The sequence below is a fragment of the Halichoeres trimaculatus genome, unplaced genomic scaffold, assembly GCF_033239565.1.
Source record: "Halichoeres trimaculatus isolate MK-OKI-2021-1 unplaced genomic scaffold, fHalTri1.1 fHalTri1_scaffold_16, whole genome shotgun sequence".
Taxonomy (NCBI): domain Eukaryota; kingdom Metazoa; phylum Chordata; class Actinopteri; order Labriformes; family Labridae; genus Halichoeres; species Halichoeres trimaculatus.
The window spans coordinates 31,701,624-31,715,630 of record NW_027437194.1 but is presented as its reverse complement, the minus strand read 5'-3'; the positions used below and the strand labels follow the sequence as shown (position 1 = coordinate 31,715,630).

The 14,007-nt window shown below is 41.2% G+C and overlaps 1 protein-coding gene across 1 annotated transcript in view; it reads left to right on the top strand.

Annotated features, from left to right (window-relative positions):
* Nucleotides 1–1,023: 1,023 nt before the first annotated feature.
* LOC141805698 (adenosine receptor A2b-like) overlaps nucleotides 1,024–14,007 on the top strand; it is an 18,252-nt gene continuing 5,268 nt past the window's right edge. Inside the window, exons 1-3 of the mRNA XM_074690873.1 lie at nucleotides 1,024–1,393; nucleotides 3,901–4,398; nucleotides 4,554–4,685. Of these exons, the coding sequence (XP_074546974.1) occupies nucleotides 4,199–4,398; nucleotides 4,554–4,685 (332 nt within the window). The 5' untranslated portion in view covers nucleotides 1,024–1,393; nucleotides 3,901–4,198. The remainder of the gene's footprint in view (nucleotides 1,394–3,900; nucleotides 4,399–4,553; nucleotides 4,686–14,007) is intronic.

The window sequence follows — 14,007 nt, the reverse complement described above, 5'->3', positions numbered from 1 at the left end:
ACCAAAAATAAAATGCTGAAAAACAAACTGGGGACAGTCCTGCGGCTCTTTAGAGTCACCAATGAGTTAATGAGCCCTAAGGGTTCAATTTTTGGTGTTATCCAAACTTCAGAAATCTTTGGGAAAAACATGATTAAAACAGGGAGTCAGAACAGGTTGATCTTTTCTAATCTCATATGATCAGATACTTCTGCTCCTACTCTAAAATCCAAGACAAAGAGATTCACCCTGAGTTGATCTGACCACGCTCTCAGTTAAAGATTGAAAATAAAATATTTCCAGGTGGTCTGGTTAAAAAAAATGCCAGAGCCAACTGGAGAAAAAAACAAACAGAATGATAGAAAGGGATAGAAATGAAGGGAATTGAGGAGGAATCAAGACATTCACAGCAGAAGTCCACTGAGAGAGGAACAGCAGGAACAAAGTGAGGAAGAAGAGGACAGTGGTGTGAGGGATGAAGAGCAGAGGGGATCAGATTCAGAGAAAGGGACAGATAGTAACGATGAGTATGAGGAGGACCTTCACCTCCCTGTGCAAAAACCTTCACAAGAGAAATGTTCTGGTCTGGACTGTTTAATCATACCTCACCTGTTCTGAATCTGGCTCAGACTGTGTGACCCTCAACAGCCTCAACCACAAGATCTCAGAGAAGAATCACGTTTCTGGTGTGTGTGTGTGTGTGTGTGTGTGTGTGTGTGTGTGTGTGTGTGTGTGTGTGTGTGTGTGTGTGTGTGTGTGTGTGTGTGCGCGTGCCTTTAGCTCAAACTCCTGCAGAGCTCCTTGAACAGACTGACAGATGAGCTCTGTGAACATGTGAGTGGGCGTGTAGAGCTCAGTGCCATAAAGCCTCAGAGTCGAAGCGCGTCCCACTCTCTCCTCCATCACCACCTGCGCGCACGTTAACGCACAGCAGCATTTGACCACAGGTACGTGTAGGAGTGTACCACGTGGGCCAAGCTGTGGTTGTCTTGACTTGACACGGTTAGATTTCCTCCAGATGCAGTTCTAACTGAACCACCCCAATGAAGTCCGATGGATCCAAGAATCTTTATTGCATCTGCTGGGATCTGTTTACCGCTCCCCACAGGTCATTGCTGACTGTTTCCACCCATCGATACGTCACTGAGAAGCCCCCCCCCCCCGGTTTTCCCTCCCTCTCTCTCCACACACGAACGCGGAGGGTGCGCGCTGGTGGCCGCACTTTTCCTGTAGCAGGGTCTCTGTTCACACTGTTTCAACCATAGGTTTCAACGCGCGGGGACATCTACATCTTTCTGCCTATGCGGGTCTCCTTAACGTGATGTGAATCTTGGAGGTGAATGTATTAATCCATGGTTTACTTTTTAAGGCAGGCATCATCCCAGCTCACCCACTTATTCATGCGCTCACTCAGGTAAGAGTTTTGTTTTCTGCTTGTTCTTTAATTCTCTCAGAATCCGCACACCTGAGCACTCGTGGAGCCCTGAGCTGTAGTTGAAAAGGGTTCCTCACAGAGTGTTGAAGCGCTAACGGTGAGGATTAGGATCATTTGCTGTAGTTGAAAAGGGTTCCTCACAGAGTGTTGAAGCGCTAACGGTGAGGATTAGGATCATTTTCTGTAAAAGCACTGATGAATGATATGCAGAGGTGTCAACATTTGTTCGCATCTATTACTCAAGTAGAAGTAGAAATAGAGTTTAAAAAGACTTTTGTAGAAGTTAGAGTATCAACTTGAGCGTTTTACTTAAGTAAAAGTACTGGTTTCAAAACTACTTAAACTATGAAAGTAAAAGGTTGACAAATGTCATTAAGGACAAAAGCTTAGACTGCGCCACAGGGGCCTAAAAGGCACTCTAAAGGCCATAATGACCATAAAGTTTCGTTAAAATGTAACCCCCCCTCCACACGTCAAAATAATGTTATCTTCCATGTAGTGCCAGACCAAAGCATAAGTAGTTTAAGGTTTCTTCTGTAGATAATTTTCTGAATAATTGTTGTATTTTTCCTATTAGAGCCACCATACTTAGTAGGTGCTATTTCCTGGTTTGTGCAGCGCTGGGTGTTCTACACGTTGACAGACCGTGATGCATAGTGTGTTCACTTGGCTATGGTTAAATGAATGTTCGAGGGAGAACTTCACAATGCCATATTATTGTAACTCATGCTCAGACAGTGTTATGTTTATACTTCTCATCCAACCACAATCCAATTCACTCTACCTGGATTGCACAATTGGATCTGGATAGGTTTTCTTTTTTTGTGTGCATTTGTGTTGTTCTTTCTTTCTTTCTTTCTTTTTTTTTTTTGATGACAGGCTGAAATGAAAACAAGCCGAAATGAAACAGTAAGGTTATTTTTAAAATGTAGGGAGTAGAAAGTACAGATATAGATAGTAATAGTCCACTCCAGTAAAGTATAAATACTCCAAATGTCTACTTAAGTTAGGTAACAAAGTATTTTTATTTAGTCACTTGACAACTCTGTTACCCTAACAATAATTGTTTTGCATGAAATGCTTCTTGTCATCAGCTGCAGTAGTACTGTGACTTCATATCAAGCTGTAAGGCTAATAAATGGAGAAGAAGTGAAATAGATACATGTAGAAGTCTTTTTCATCACTTACATCTGTTCCATCAAACAGCCATCTCCTGCACTGCACAGTATTGCCTTACATCATGTTTATGTCTCCTTTATCAGCCATTAAGGGTCCAGAATAATGATTCAGGTTCCTGCTTCTCAGGTCTCCTCAGTGTGTTTTATTAAATGTAGTTCAGCAGCTTTTCTTGGTGTTTTTTTTTCCTTAGTGGAGCTGAGCTGGGACATTGATTGACAGGACAGAAACTGATACCCCAGGCAGGATGTACACCTTCTTATCACTTCCTCCAAGGCCTCTTTCTGCACATTTAGCCATGGTCATAATAAGGAAGAGCAGCTCTCTGCCAAAGCAGCCATCTGGAAGAAGGTTTAACAGAGAGGCTCAAACGTGAACCACAACATAAAAAGCTTAGTTGGTCCAGTTTTGCTCCACCTTTGCGCCCTCTTTAAACTTTGACAGTTTGAGCTGCTGCAGCATCCCACACTCAGCAGACAGACCTGAGCAGGAAAGGTTCGAACAGCTGAGGAGTGAAGAGAAATAAGACTGTGGTCCATTGATGTGTCCATCAGAGAGCTGCTGGAGGGGTGACAAGCCTGTGTGTGAGCTTCTGTCCTCATATCCTGTGTGTCTAACATTCTTCATGGGAGGATGGTGAGATAAAGTCAGTTTTTTTTTTGTTTTTTGTTTTTTAAAGAGGCTTGTGCCAATACAAGATGCCATTTCAGATGTGAATCATTGTTTATTAAAGACTTCCAAACAAAAATAGTTTGACATGCTGGAGCTTTTTTCCTGTACTGCTGTGGTTAAGGTTGTTTTCTAAAGCGTGATCTACTACCCTGAACTGCTGGAGCCCAGTAATCTAAATACTTTGGTCTACAACTCATTCATAGCCTCTGTTAAGGTCATCTTAGGTTGTGCTGTGGTTAATCTGCTTACATCGTCGACTAATTAAGCAAAATACCATGAAGTATGCTACTTAGATAGCTTAGCAAGGTGTTCCAGCGTTGTTTTGATGACCTTATCATTTCATCAGGTATGTTTAATGATCATCATTGATTTCACAGGGAGGTATGTCTGTGAATGATGAGGGGACATACCTCCCTGTGAAGGGAGAGGGTTTCAGGAAACTTTTCCTGAAATGAAAGGTGCTTTGTTAAACTATGTGCCTCAATCCCCCTGTGTGTAAAACAAACTGCCCCTTGTCTCCTGGAGATAAATGGCTCTTTAAACCTATGAGGGCATCCCTGTGGTACCCTGTAATCTGTTGGAACAGTTTCTACAGCTGAGGTTTTGCTCTCTCTGTCTGTCTCTGTCTCTATCTCCAGCCTGCCAGACACCTCCGTATTCTGCCACCATCTGTGACACATTTCAGTGGCCTGAACCCAACAGAAACAGAGATGTAGTGCAGACAAACGAAGACAAACAGACGGGTTTAGCGTTGCAGTGGTGATGTTTGTGCAAGGAACTTCCTGCCTGGCTCTCCTCCCATGACACAATCACTCCTCCCGTGAGTCGTGCCATGCCATGCAGTTTTACAGGCAAGTGTTTGGTCTAAAAGCACATGAAGTGACTGAGCCCGTGGGATGAAAGTAGAACAAAAGCAAAGAAGAGGAAAGACTAACCATGCTGAGGGATGATCAGCTGGTTTATATCATCCTGGAGCTGGTGATCGCACTGCTGGCCGTGTCCGGAAACGTCCTGGTCTGCTGGGCCGTCTACCTCAACTCCAACCTGCAGAGCATCACCAACTTCTTCGTAGTGTCTCTGGCAGTGGCTGATGTTGCTGTGGGGCTGCTTGCAATTCCATTTGCTATCACCATCAGGTATGAAAGAGTTTTTATAAAAAAGTTTCTTAGTTTTCTTAATCTAGACAGTGTCAGTAAATAGTCCAGTCAAGGTTGTTTAACACCATTATCAGAAGATTTTTTTCCAGTTTGAATCTTTTTCATAACTCTGATTTTCTTCAAACTAAAACCAGCACGGGCTTCTGTGCTAACTTCTTTGGCTGCTTGTTCATCGCTTGCTTCGTGCTCATCCTCACCCAGAGCTCCATCTTCAGCCTGTTGGCCATTGCTGTGGACCGCTACATCGCTATCAAGAACCCACTCAGGTGAGGAGGAGCAACAAGCCACATCAGCCTTACTGGAAAAATGGACAAAGACAGTTAATTAGAGTCTAGTACAGTCCTAATTCACTTCTCTTTCCTGCCTGTCCAAATAATTTATGTTACTCACCTTAGTTTTTATTCCTGTGTATAGTCTAGTTTGGTTTTTGTCTTTTTTAACTGTGAACATGGTTTTAAAAAACAATTAACTATAAAACAAGAGATAATCAAGCAGGATTCAAACATGTAGAAAAGAGAGGAAAACCGTTTGTTTTTCTTTTTCTACCTGCTGCTCCCTTCACATGTGGCACTCGGGCCAGAACAATGTTGGTGAATATTCTAACATTCTGAGCATCCAAAGCGCATATGGGTTGGTGAAGCAAACACATTGAATTACTGTGAGATCTTATTCAATTAGGGCGATCCTGGCCGGTTGTGGGCAGACAGAGATGTATGCCTCTACAAGCTTTATTGGGTTAGAGCTGGTGTGCTGCTGTGGGGATTAAATATGCTGAAGGCTTTCATCATCCTCATCCATGTTCATCAACACCCATCAAATGTCATTTTCCCTTCAACAGAAAGCTTACTTTGCAGTTTACAATGAAAAAAAGAGAGAATTGCAGTAGGTGTTATGACACACTATTGTCTCATTGTTCACGTGTGTGACCACAAAGAAATGTAGTCACAGCTGTACTCTTTACTCTTGCCATGGATGGATATTTCATGTATTAAACCATAGCAGGTAACACATTTGCATAAGCAGTTGTAGTACTGTCCCTGCGTCTGTGTGCATCTTTCGTGGCTCTCACTGGTGCCGTAACTCTGGCACCAAAGACTGAGGAGCTAACAACTCATCAGAGTTTCAGGGTGCTTATTATAGTCCACTGTCTGCCACCTGGCCACAAAAGACTTCAGTCACATGCCACAATGTTTGCAGAGGTGGGCTGATCTTACCAAGAATACTGTGGGAATTCAAGCTGACCGGCTATTTTTACTCTTGCCCATTCCTTTGTCTACATGAAGCAAAGTGCAAATAACTTTCTGAAATTCTCAACCTGTAGAAACTTACAGTGGTATTTTAAGATAGTTCTCTTGTTTTACCTGAGGACAATGAAAAGTTTACAGGAGGTTTTCAGCAACTTTTGTAAAGGCCCACAGGGTGGATGATTGTACATGGAAGTACTGACGAGTTTTCCTTGTAGAATTTTACAGAATAAAATAGAAGGTACTTTATTAATCTCCGGAGGGAAATTCAGAGTCACAGCAGCAAAACCATAAAGTATACAATGCAAAACATTCAAGAATATATAAATAGAATAATAGAAGTGTCAACTAGAAACAATGAAAGCCCATCAGAGATGACACCTTGGTCATCATTCTCCATCAGCCACCACAGGGTCCAGAGCTAAGCTGGACTTCTTCACCAGTTTGTCAGTCTCCTTCTCATGTATCCTGTCTGCCCACAGCAGGTGAAGTTCTTCCAATGTGGCGTTGGTGTCCAGTGTTAGCTCCGTAAGCCATGTCTGTGAATAGCACGATGCTACTCTACCTTCTGGTATTCCCTCGGTTTCTGTGTTAGCACGGCTAGCTCGTCCATCTTATTGGAGATAGATCTTACGGGTCAATGTCGTCACTTCTTAGCTCACACCTGAGAACCAGCACATCGTCCATTTATATATATATATATATATATATATATATATATATATATATATATATATATATATATATATATATATATATATATATAACCAAGTAAGGACTGGGAGGGAATTCTGGTGCTAGGGGGGTTTTTGCCCAACAACGCAACCTTGGGACTCTCACCCAAAGAGTAACAGATATTCTGTTTTTCTACTAGCCCTCCAACAGATGGTTTCCCCTTTTAGCACACAGGTAAGTTCCACAAATGAATACAAAGGAGAGTAGATTTGTTAGAAAAATTTAAATACAACTTTATTTTATTTCACAATAGAAAAATAGTTCTTTTAAAAATATAGATTTATGGATTGGCAAGATGGCGTTGTAGCGTGAACACCTTGTCTCATTAGCTCCGGTGAAGTTCATTGAATTATCCGTCTATGATACATATTCGCCTGGAGAAACGTTTTATCCGTACGTAGGAGCAGCTCTATAATGAGCCTGGAAGACTATTTTTCAAAAATGCCTCACAAGTTAAATCTTAAGAAAAAGACTGCTACGGGGAAGCATGCTAGCGGCGTCCTCGAGGACCCTGCTGCAGTTGAGCACGAGGAAGCTAGCGAGAGAGAAGCAGCTGCTGAGGCTGAGGAAACCGGGAGCGATGTTAACCCGAATATTCTTTTGGCTTTGAGCAAGATAACTGATAACATCACCAAGTCACTGGATGCTAAAGTCGACAAGGTACTTGCCGCTATACACGAACAAACATCTCGGATGCAGGCTTTGGCGACACGGGTTGGTGATGCAGAGACCCGGATTTCAGGCGTGGAAGACACAGTGGATGTTCTACAGGCTAAAGTGGCAAAACTCGAAAAACAAACATCCGACATGGCAGATCATATAGATGATTTGGAGAACCGCAGCTGCAGATGTAATCTCCGTCTGGTCGGGTTACCTGAGGGCATGGAGGAAAGTGACCCGGTCACTTTTTTGGAGACATGGCCTCCCTCTTATCTCAATCTCAAGACCAAAACTGGAAGGATCAAGCTGGACCGCGCTCACCGCTCTCCGACACTAAGGCTGGGTGCTAAACCAACGCGCCCGACCCATCATCATGAAACTTCATAACTTTACTGATAAACAACGAGTAATGGCCGCGGCTCGGCGCCTTGCTATAGAACCAAACCATCCAGCGGACCGGATCAAAGTCTCCTTCTTCAATGATTACTCGGCGGCGGTGGCCAAGAAACGCAAATCTTTTGACGAGGTGAAAAGTTGCCTGAGAAGGAAGAACGTGGAATACGCGCTTCTGTATCCCGCTACGCTGAGGCTGTCTGTGAAAGGTGTGGAGAAAAGATTCAGCACACCGGAGGCAGCTGCGACTTACGTGGAATCGCTGCCCTAATCTTTTGCAGTTATTCTGGATTATTACTTCTCTGTGACATTCCGCCTGGACAGTGCCTTATGAACGAATATAAGTACTTGTTTAAACTCAGGCGTGTGTATCTGCTCCCTTTCTCTCCTGTCCTTTACAATTTCTCAGGTGAGTTGCCCTACCTCGCCGTGTGCTTGAGAGACTGTGTTTATGTTTATGAGTAGGCGCGAGTTAAGCGCGTGCTGCACCTGTCGGTTTATCGCCGCAGGCAGAAGAGGGACGGTTTTTCCCTACATGTTCAGTAGGGTTGTTGCCATATCATTGTTTTTGAATGTTAAGTTACGCAGCTCTTACTTTCTCTCTCCTTATCTGATTGCCTTTTTTTGTTCCTTTTATTGTGGTGGATCTCCTGGCTCAATGTCCTCTGTAAAACACATGAATAACACCATTGATGAATAAGCTGAGAATATGCACCTGGAATGTAAGGAGAGACCATAATCCCATCAAGCGCAGGAAAATATTTACTTGTCTTAAAAAGGATAATATAGATGTTGCTATGCTACAAGAGACACATTTGGACGATACAGAACATTTAAAGTTACAACAAGGGCCATTTGGACAAGTATTTTTCTCATCCTTTACAACAAGAAGTAGGGGAGTAGCAGTGCTAATTAGGAAGGGCCTCCCGTTTATAATATCTGATTGTGTCAAAGATCTGAGGGGTCGATTTCCCACCTGCTCACCCAATTACCTTTCTTACTAAAATGTTTCTAGACCTAGCTCCATTTCTTTCTAACGCAACAACTATTATTGGTGGGGATTTTAACTTAATATTAAACCCACGCATTGATAAGTTTCCACATAGTACCATACCCCCTTCTCCTCAGGCCATCACACTCAATGCTCTGTGTGAGGAGTTTGGGTTCATTGATGCTTGGAGGTGCGCACATCCCTCTGATAAACATTATACTTTTTTCTCAGCTCCACATAAGTGCCATACCAGGATTGATTACTTTTTCCTGCCAAGAACTGACTTTCACTCAGTTTTAGCATGCGATATAACAAGTATAATCATTTCTGACCACGCTAGAGTAATAATTAATCTTAATCTTAAAACAGCACTACAGCAGTCTTGTCACTGGAGAATTAACACTATTATTCTTAAAGATGAGGAATTTACCTCCAACTTTTCTTCTGAACTTAAAACATTTCTGGAAATTAATATCCCATCGGCCAGCAATGCCTCAGTCTTATGGGAAACATGCAAAGCTGGGCAAGAGGTTTAATTATTTCATACTCTGCATCAAAAAAGCACAAAAGACAAGAGAAACAAAATCATCTCGAGAGTGAACTGATGAATAAAGAAAAAGCTTCTCCATCACCATTATTGTGGCAAGAAATTTTGACACTCAGATCAACTCTAAACTGTCTCCTTACTAGAGATGCAGAGAAAAAAATAAAGTATACTCGACAGAGGTTTTATGAGCATGGAGACAAAGCTGGTAAATGTCTGGCCTATTATGTCAAGAAGCGTGTAGAATCTCGTACCATCGCAGCTATATCCGATAACGATGGCCACAAGGTGTTTGACAATAAACAGATAAATAACCGCTTTCAAAAATTTTACCAAAATCTGTACTCTTCTGAACAGGCTCCGGAGGCAAGACAACTAATGGACAATTTCTTTGCTCAATTTAACTTACCAATTTTGACAGAAGAGCAAAAGAATACCCTGAATAGTCCCGTAACTAAAACTGAAGTGATTAACGCCATTAAAACTCTACAAAATGGAAAGTCACCAGGTTCTGACGGCTTCTGTTGTGAATTTTACAAACAGTTCCAAGATATTCTTGCAGAACCGCTTCTTAATATGTTTAATCACTCCTTCTCCATAGGAGAATTTCCACAGACACTGAAAGAGGCCACTATATCCTTAATTTTAAAAAAGGGGAAATGCCCTGACTCTTGTGGATCCTACAGGCCTATAGCCCTCTTAAATGTTGATAGGAAGCTGCTTTCTAAAATTTTAGCCTCTCGTTTGAAAATCTCCTTCCAGTTCTGATAAGGGAAGACCAAACAGGTTTTATAAGGGGTTGGAACTCAGCAATGTTAGACGTTTGTTGAATGCTATTTCAGCTTTCAAAGAAAAATCTGTTAACGGCCTAGTGCTTTCTCTCGATGCAGAAAAAGCATTCGACCGACTAGAATGGCCTTTCCTACTGTATACATTACATAAATTTGGCTTAGGAGAATACTTTATAAAGTGGATTAAAATTATCTACACCAAACCACAGGTAGCGGTCTTGTCAAATGGATTGAGGTCTGAATATTTCAGTACTCACAGAGGGGTGATGCAAGGATGCCCCTTATCTCCCCTTCTATTCGCTTTAGCCATAGAGCCACTTGCTGAGGCCATAAGGGTCACACCCACTATACGTAGTTTAGAGATCGGACAGCTGTGCCATAAAATAACCTTATATGCGGACGATGCTTTAATCCTTCTAATCCACCCTGAAACATCCATACCAGGTTTTATTGATGTGATAGACAGATTTAGCCTTTTCTCTGGTTACAAGATCAATCTTGCTAAATCAGAAGCTATGCCCCTTGGTTCGCTTTCAACAATACCATCTACTGTACCCTCCTTTCCTTTCAAATGGTCTCCTAACGGGTTTATGTATTTGTGAATCTTCATCACCCCATCCTTTGATCAACTATATAAAGCCAACTTTGTTCCCTTATTTCGCAAAATCAAACAGGACCTAGAGCGGTGGATGTCACTTCCGGTTTCCTGGTTGGGACGTATTGCACTGATTAAAATGAATGTGATGTCAAGAATATCGTATCCTATTCAAATGATTCCTGTTTTGTTTTCTAAAAGGGTGTTGAAAGATATCAATGGGTGGCTCAGCTCTTTTATCTGGAACAAGCGTAGACCTAGGCTCAAAATGGCAGTATTACATCAACCAAGTGCAGCAGGTGGCTTAGACTTGCCTAATATTAAAATGTATCAACTTTGTGCCCATTTAAGATTTATAAGTGAGTGGATTAGTAATAAATCCTCAATCTGGATGGATATTGAGACAGCTTTATCACAATGCAAACTGAGCGATTTATTATTTTTCAGTAATTTTAAGGAAATCAAAGCATTTTGTAAAAACCCTGTAACAATCAACACGCTAATAGCATGGAGCCATGTTCGCCGCCTTGAGGGAAGATCTAATATAACATCCATCTTCACACCAATAACAAACAACCCTGCTTTCTCCCCAGGTTTTTCAGACCCTGGTTTTCAACAATGGACTAAAAAGAATATTAAATCTCTTAGTGACCTTTTCTTAGATGATAAGCTTATGTCATTTGAACAGCTTTCAAACAAGTATGAATTGGTCAAACAAGATTTCTTTCGTTTTTTGCAACTAAGGTATTATATAACTCACAACACCACCCTTTTTGAACTCCCCGAAATATCCATTGTTGAGAAAATTCTGTTTCAACAACAATTGAAAGTGTCATTAAGTTCATTGTACCCTGTACTTGGTAGTTTTTTCTACCTCTGATGCACAGAGGGCCAGAGATGTGTGGGAAAAGGAGCTGTCTGTGACTATAGATGAAGAAAAATGGGATAACATTTGGTCACATGCAAAAACAATCTCAATTTGTACTCGAACTAGAGAAATACAACTCAAGATTTTACACAGATTACACATATCCCCTCATTGCAGACATCTCTTCAACAGCTCACTTTCCCCTTTGTGTCTTAAGTGTAAGACTGATGTTGGAACTTAAACACATTGTTTCTGGACCTGTCATAAACTTCAAAGGTATTAGGTTGAAATTATAAGTGAATTGGAGAGAATTTTTCTTATTAAGATAGAGATGGACCCTGTATCTTTGATCCTGGGTCTTCCAAGTGACTATTTAAAAACAGCAGTCAACAAAAGATTGTATAACATTCTAACCTTTGCAGCGAGGAAGAATATTCTTTTGCACTGGGTCAGCGACAAGATTCCCTCTGTCCGTGGTTGGCGCAAAATAATTTTTGAATTGATCCCCCTAGAATACCTTGCCAACGTTATACATAAAAGTGTGGATCACTTCTACAGGATATGGCGTCCGTTCTTAGACTATATTGGAGCAGACCTTTCATCCATCCTACTAAAAGGACTACTATGAGTGACATTTGTGCACTGAAAGAATGATCCACTGAAAGCCTGATCTACCACCTTTCGTATTTTGTATTTTGCATCCTGTGTTATGTAAGAGCTGTATTTTATATTTTATTTATTTATTTTTTATATTTTTTTTATTTTGATATTCTTGTGTGTGTATATATATATATATACAGATATACATGTATATATATATATACATATTGATGTGTTTGTTTTGTTATGTGTCTAGTGTTTATGGACCCGGTTTTTTTTGTTGTTCAAACAAAAAATACCAATAGAAATAATGAAAAAAAAAAAAAAAAAATAAAAAAAAATATATATATATATATATATATATAGAGAGAGATTTATAATAAATTATACAACAATAAATGGCACTGTAGCAACTCTCAGGGTAAGCCCCAGCACAGAGACACCAAACGGTGCCAGACAGACTTGTCAAGCTAAAAAAAAAAAAAGGAAACACAACACCTCTAATGGCAAATCAAAATGTGCTGTAACTCACACAAAACTCAAACAAAACAAAACAAAATGCCTGACTTTACAAAGTGCCGGACCCCTACGGACCCCCCAACCCAGAATGAACGCTAAATACTACCCAGCAGCATCTATGAACTGTGTCTGAGTTCACACTGTTACTGAGCGGCGTCTTTCTGCAGAGTGTTACTGAGCGGCATCTTTCTACACTCTGTTACTGAGCAGCTTCTTTCTACACTCTGTTACTGAGCAGCGTCTTTCTACACTCTGTTACTGAGCCGCGTCTTTCTACACTCTGTTACTGAGCGGCGTCTTTCTACACTCTGTTACTGAGCAGCGTCTTTCTACACTCTGTTACTGAGCCGCGTCTTTCTACACTCTGTTACTGAGCGGCGTCTTTCTACACTCTGTTACTGAGCGGCTTCTTTCTACACTCTGTTACTGAGCGGCGTCTTTCTACAATCTGTAACTGAGCAGCGTCTTTCTTACACTCTGTTACTGAGCCGCGTCTTTCTACACTCTGTTACTGAGCGGCGTCTTTCTTACACTCTGTTACTGAGCGGCTTCTTTCTACACTCTGTTACTGAGCGGCATCTTTCTTACACTCTGTTACTGAGCGGCATCTTTCTTACACTCTGTTACTGAGCAGCTTCTTTATACACTCTGTTACTGAGCCGCGTCTTTCTACAATCTGTTACTGAGCAGCGTCTTTCTACACTCTGTTACTGAGCAGCGTCTTTCTACACTCTGTTACTGAGCAGCGTCTTTCTTACACTCTGTTACTGAGCGGCGTCTTTCTACACTCTGCTACTGAGCAGCGTCTTTCTTACACTCTGTTACTGAGCGGCGTCTTTCTACACTCTGTTACTGAGCAGCGTCTTTCTTACACTCTGTTACTGAGCGGCGTCTTTCTTACACTCTGTTACTGAGCGGCGTCTTTCTTACACTCTGTTACTGTTTTCATTGATTTCTTTAATTAATGAGATATTTGATTTTGTTTGCAGTTTTCTCAGCTTATAGGAGAGTAACTTAAATGATTTTGCTCCTCCATCATAATATTTTGTTTGGTAAAAGCCATTGCACGCTCTACTTTTTCTGTTAGCAGACTATAGTTATTTTCTAGTTTTCTGTTATGCCATCCTAAGTTCCTTACTTTCATCTCCCATTCCTTTTTCCTCCATACTGCCAAATTTATAATTTCTCCCCAGATGACTGCCTTCATACTCTCCCATAGAATCACTGGATTGACCTCCTCTGTATCATTAACTTCTAAATAACTCACAATTATTCTTTGAAACAAAAAGAAGAGACTCCAAGGCACTCTCTTAATACTATTGAAATGCCTTTATTTTATTGGCATGGTCATGTGGACCTTAAAAACAAACTTCGACGCGTTTCGGCATCAAGCCTTCATCAGGAAGTAATGCAAACAGGTGTCAGGCTGTAATAGGCCCTTTTAAAGGGGTGCTCAACCAATCAGAAACTGCCACATAGACTTAAGGGCAAGGTCTGCAGGTAGTGTCAACCACCAGACTCACCAGCAGATGGTGTTATTCAGGCCAATAGACTTAAAAAAAGTTTCCATCCCCAGAAAACCTGCATGTTATCATACAAAGCAGATAAATTAGTTAAAAACACATCAGAATTTTATATATATATATAT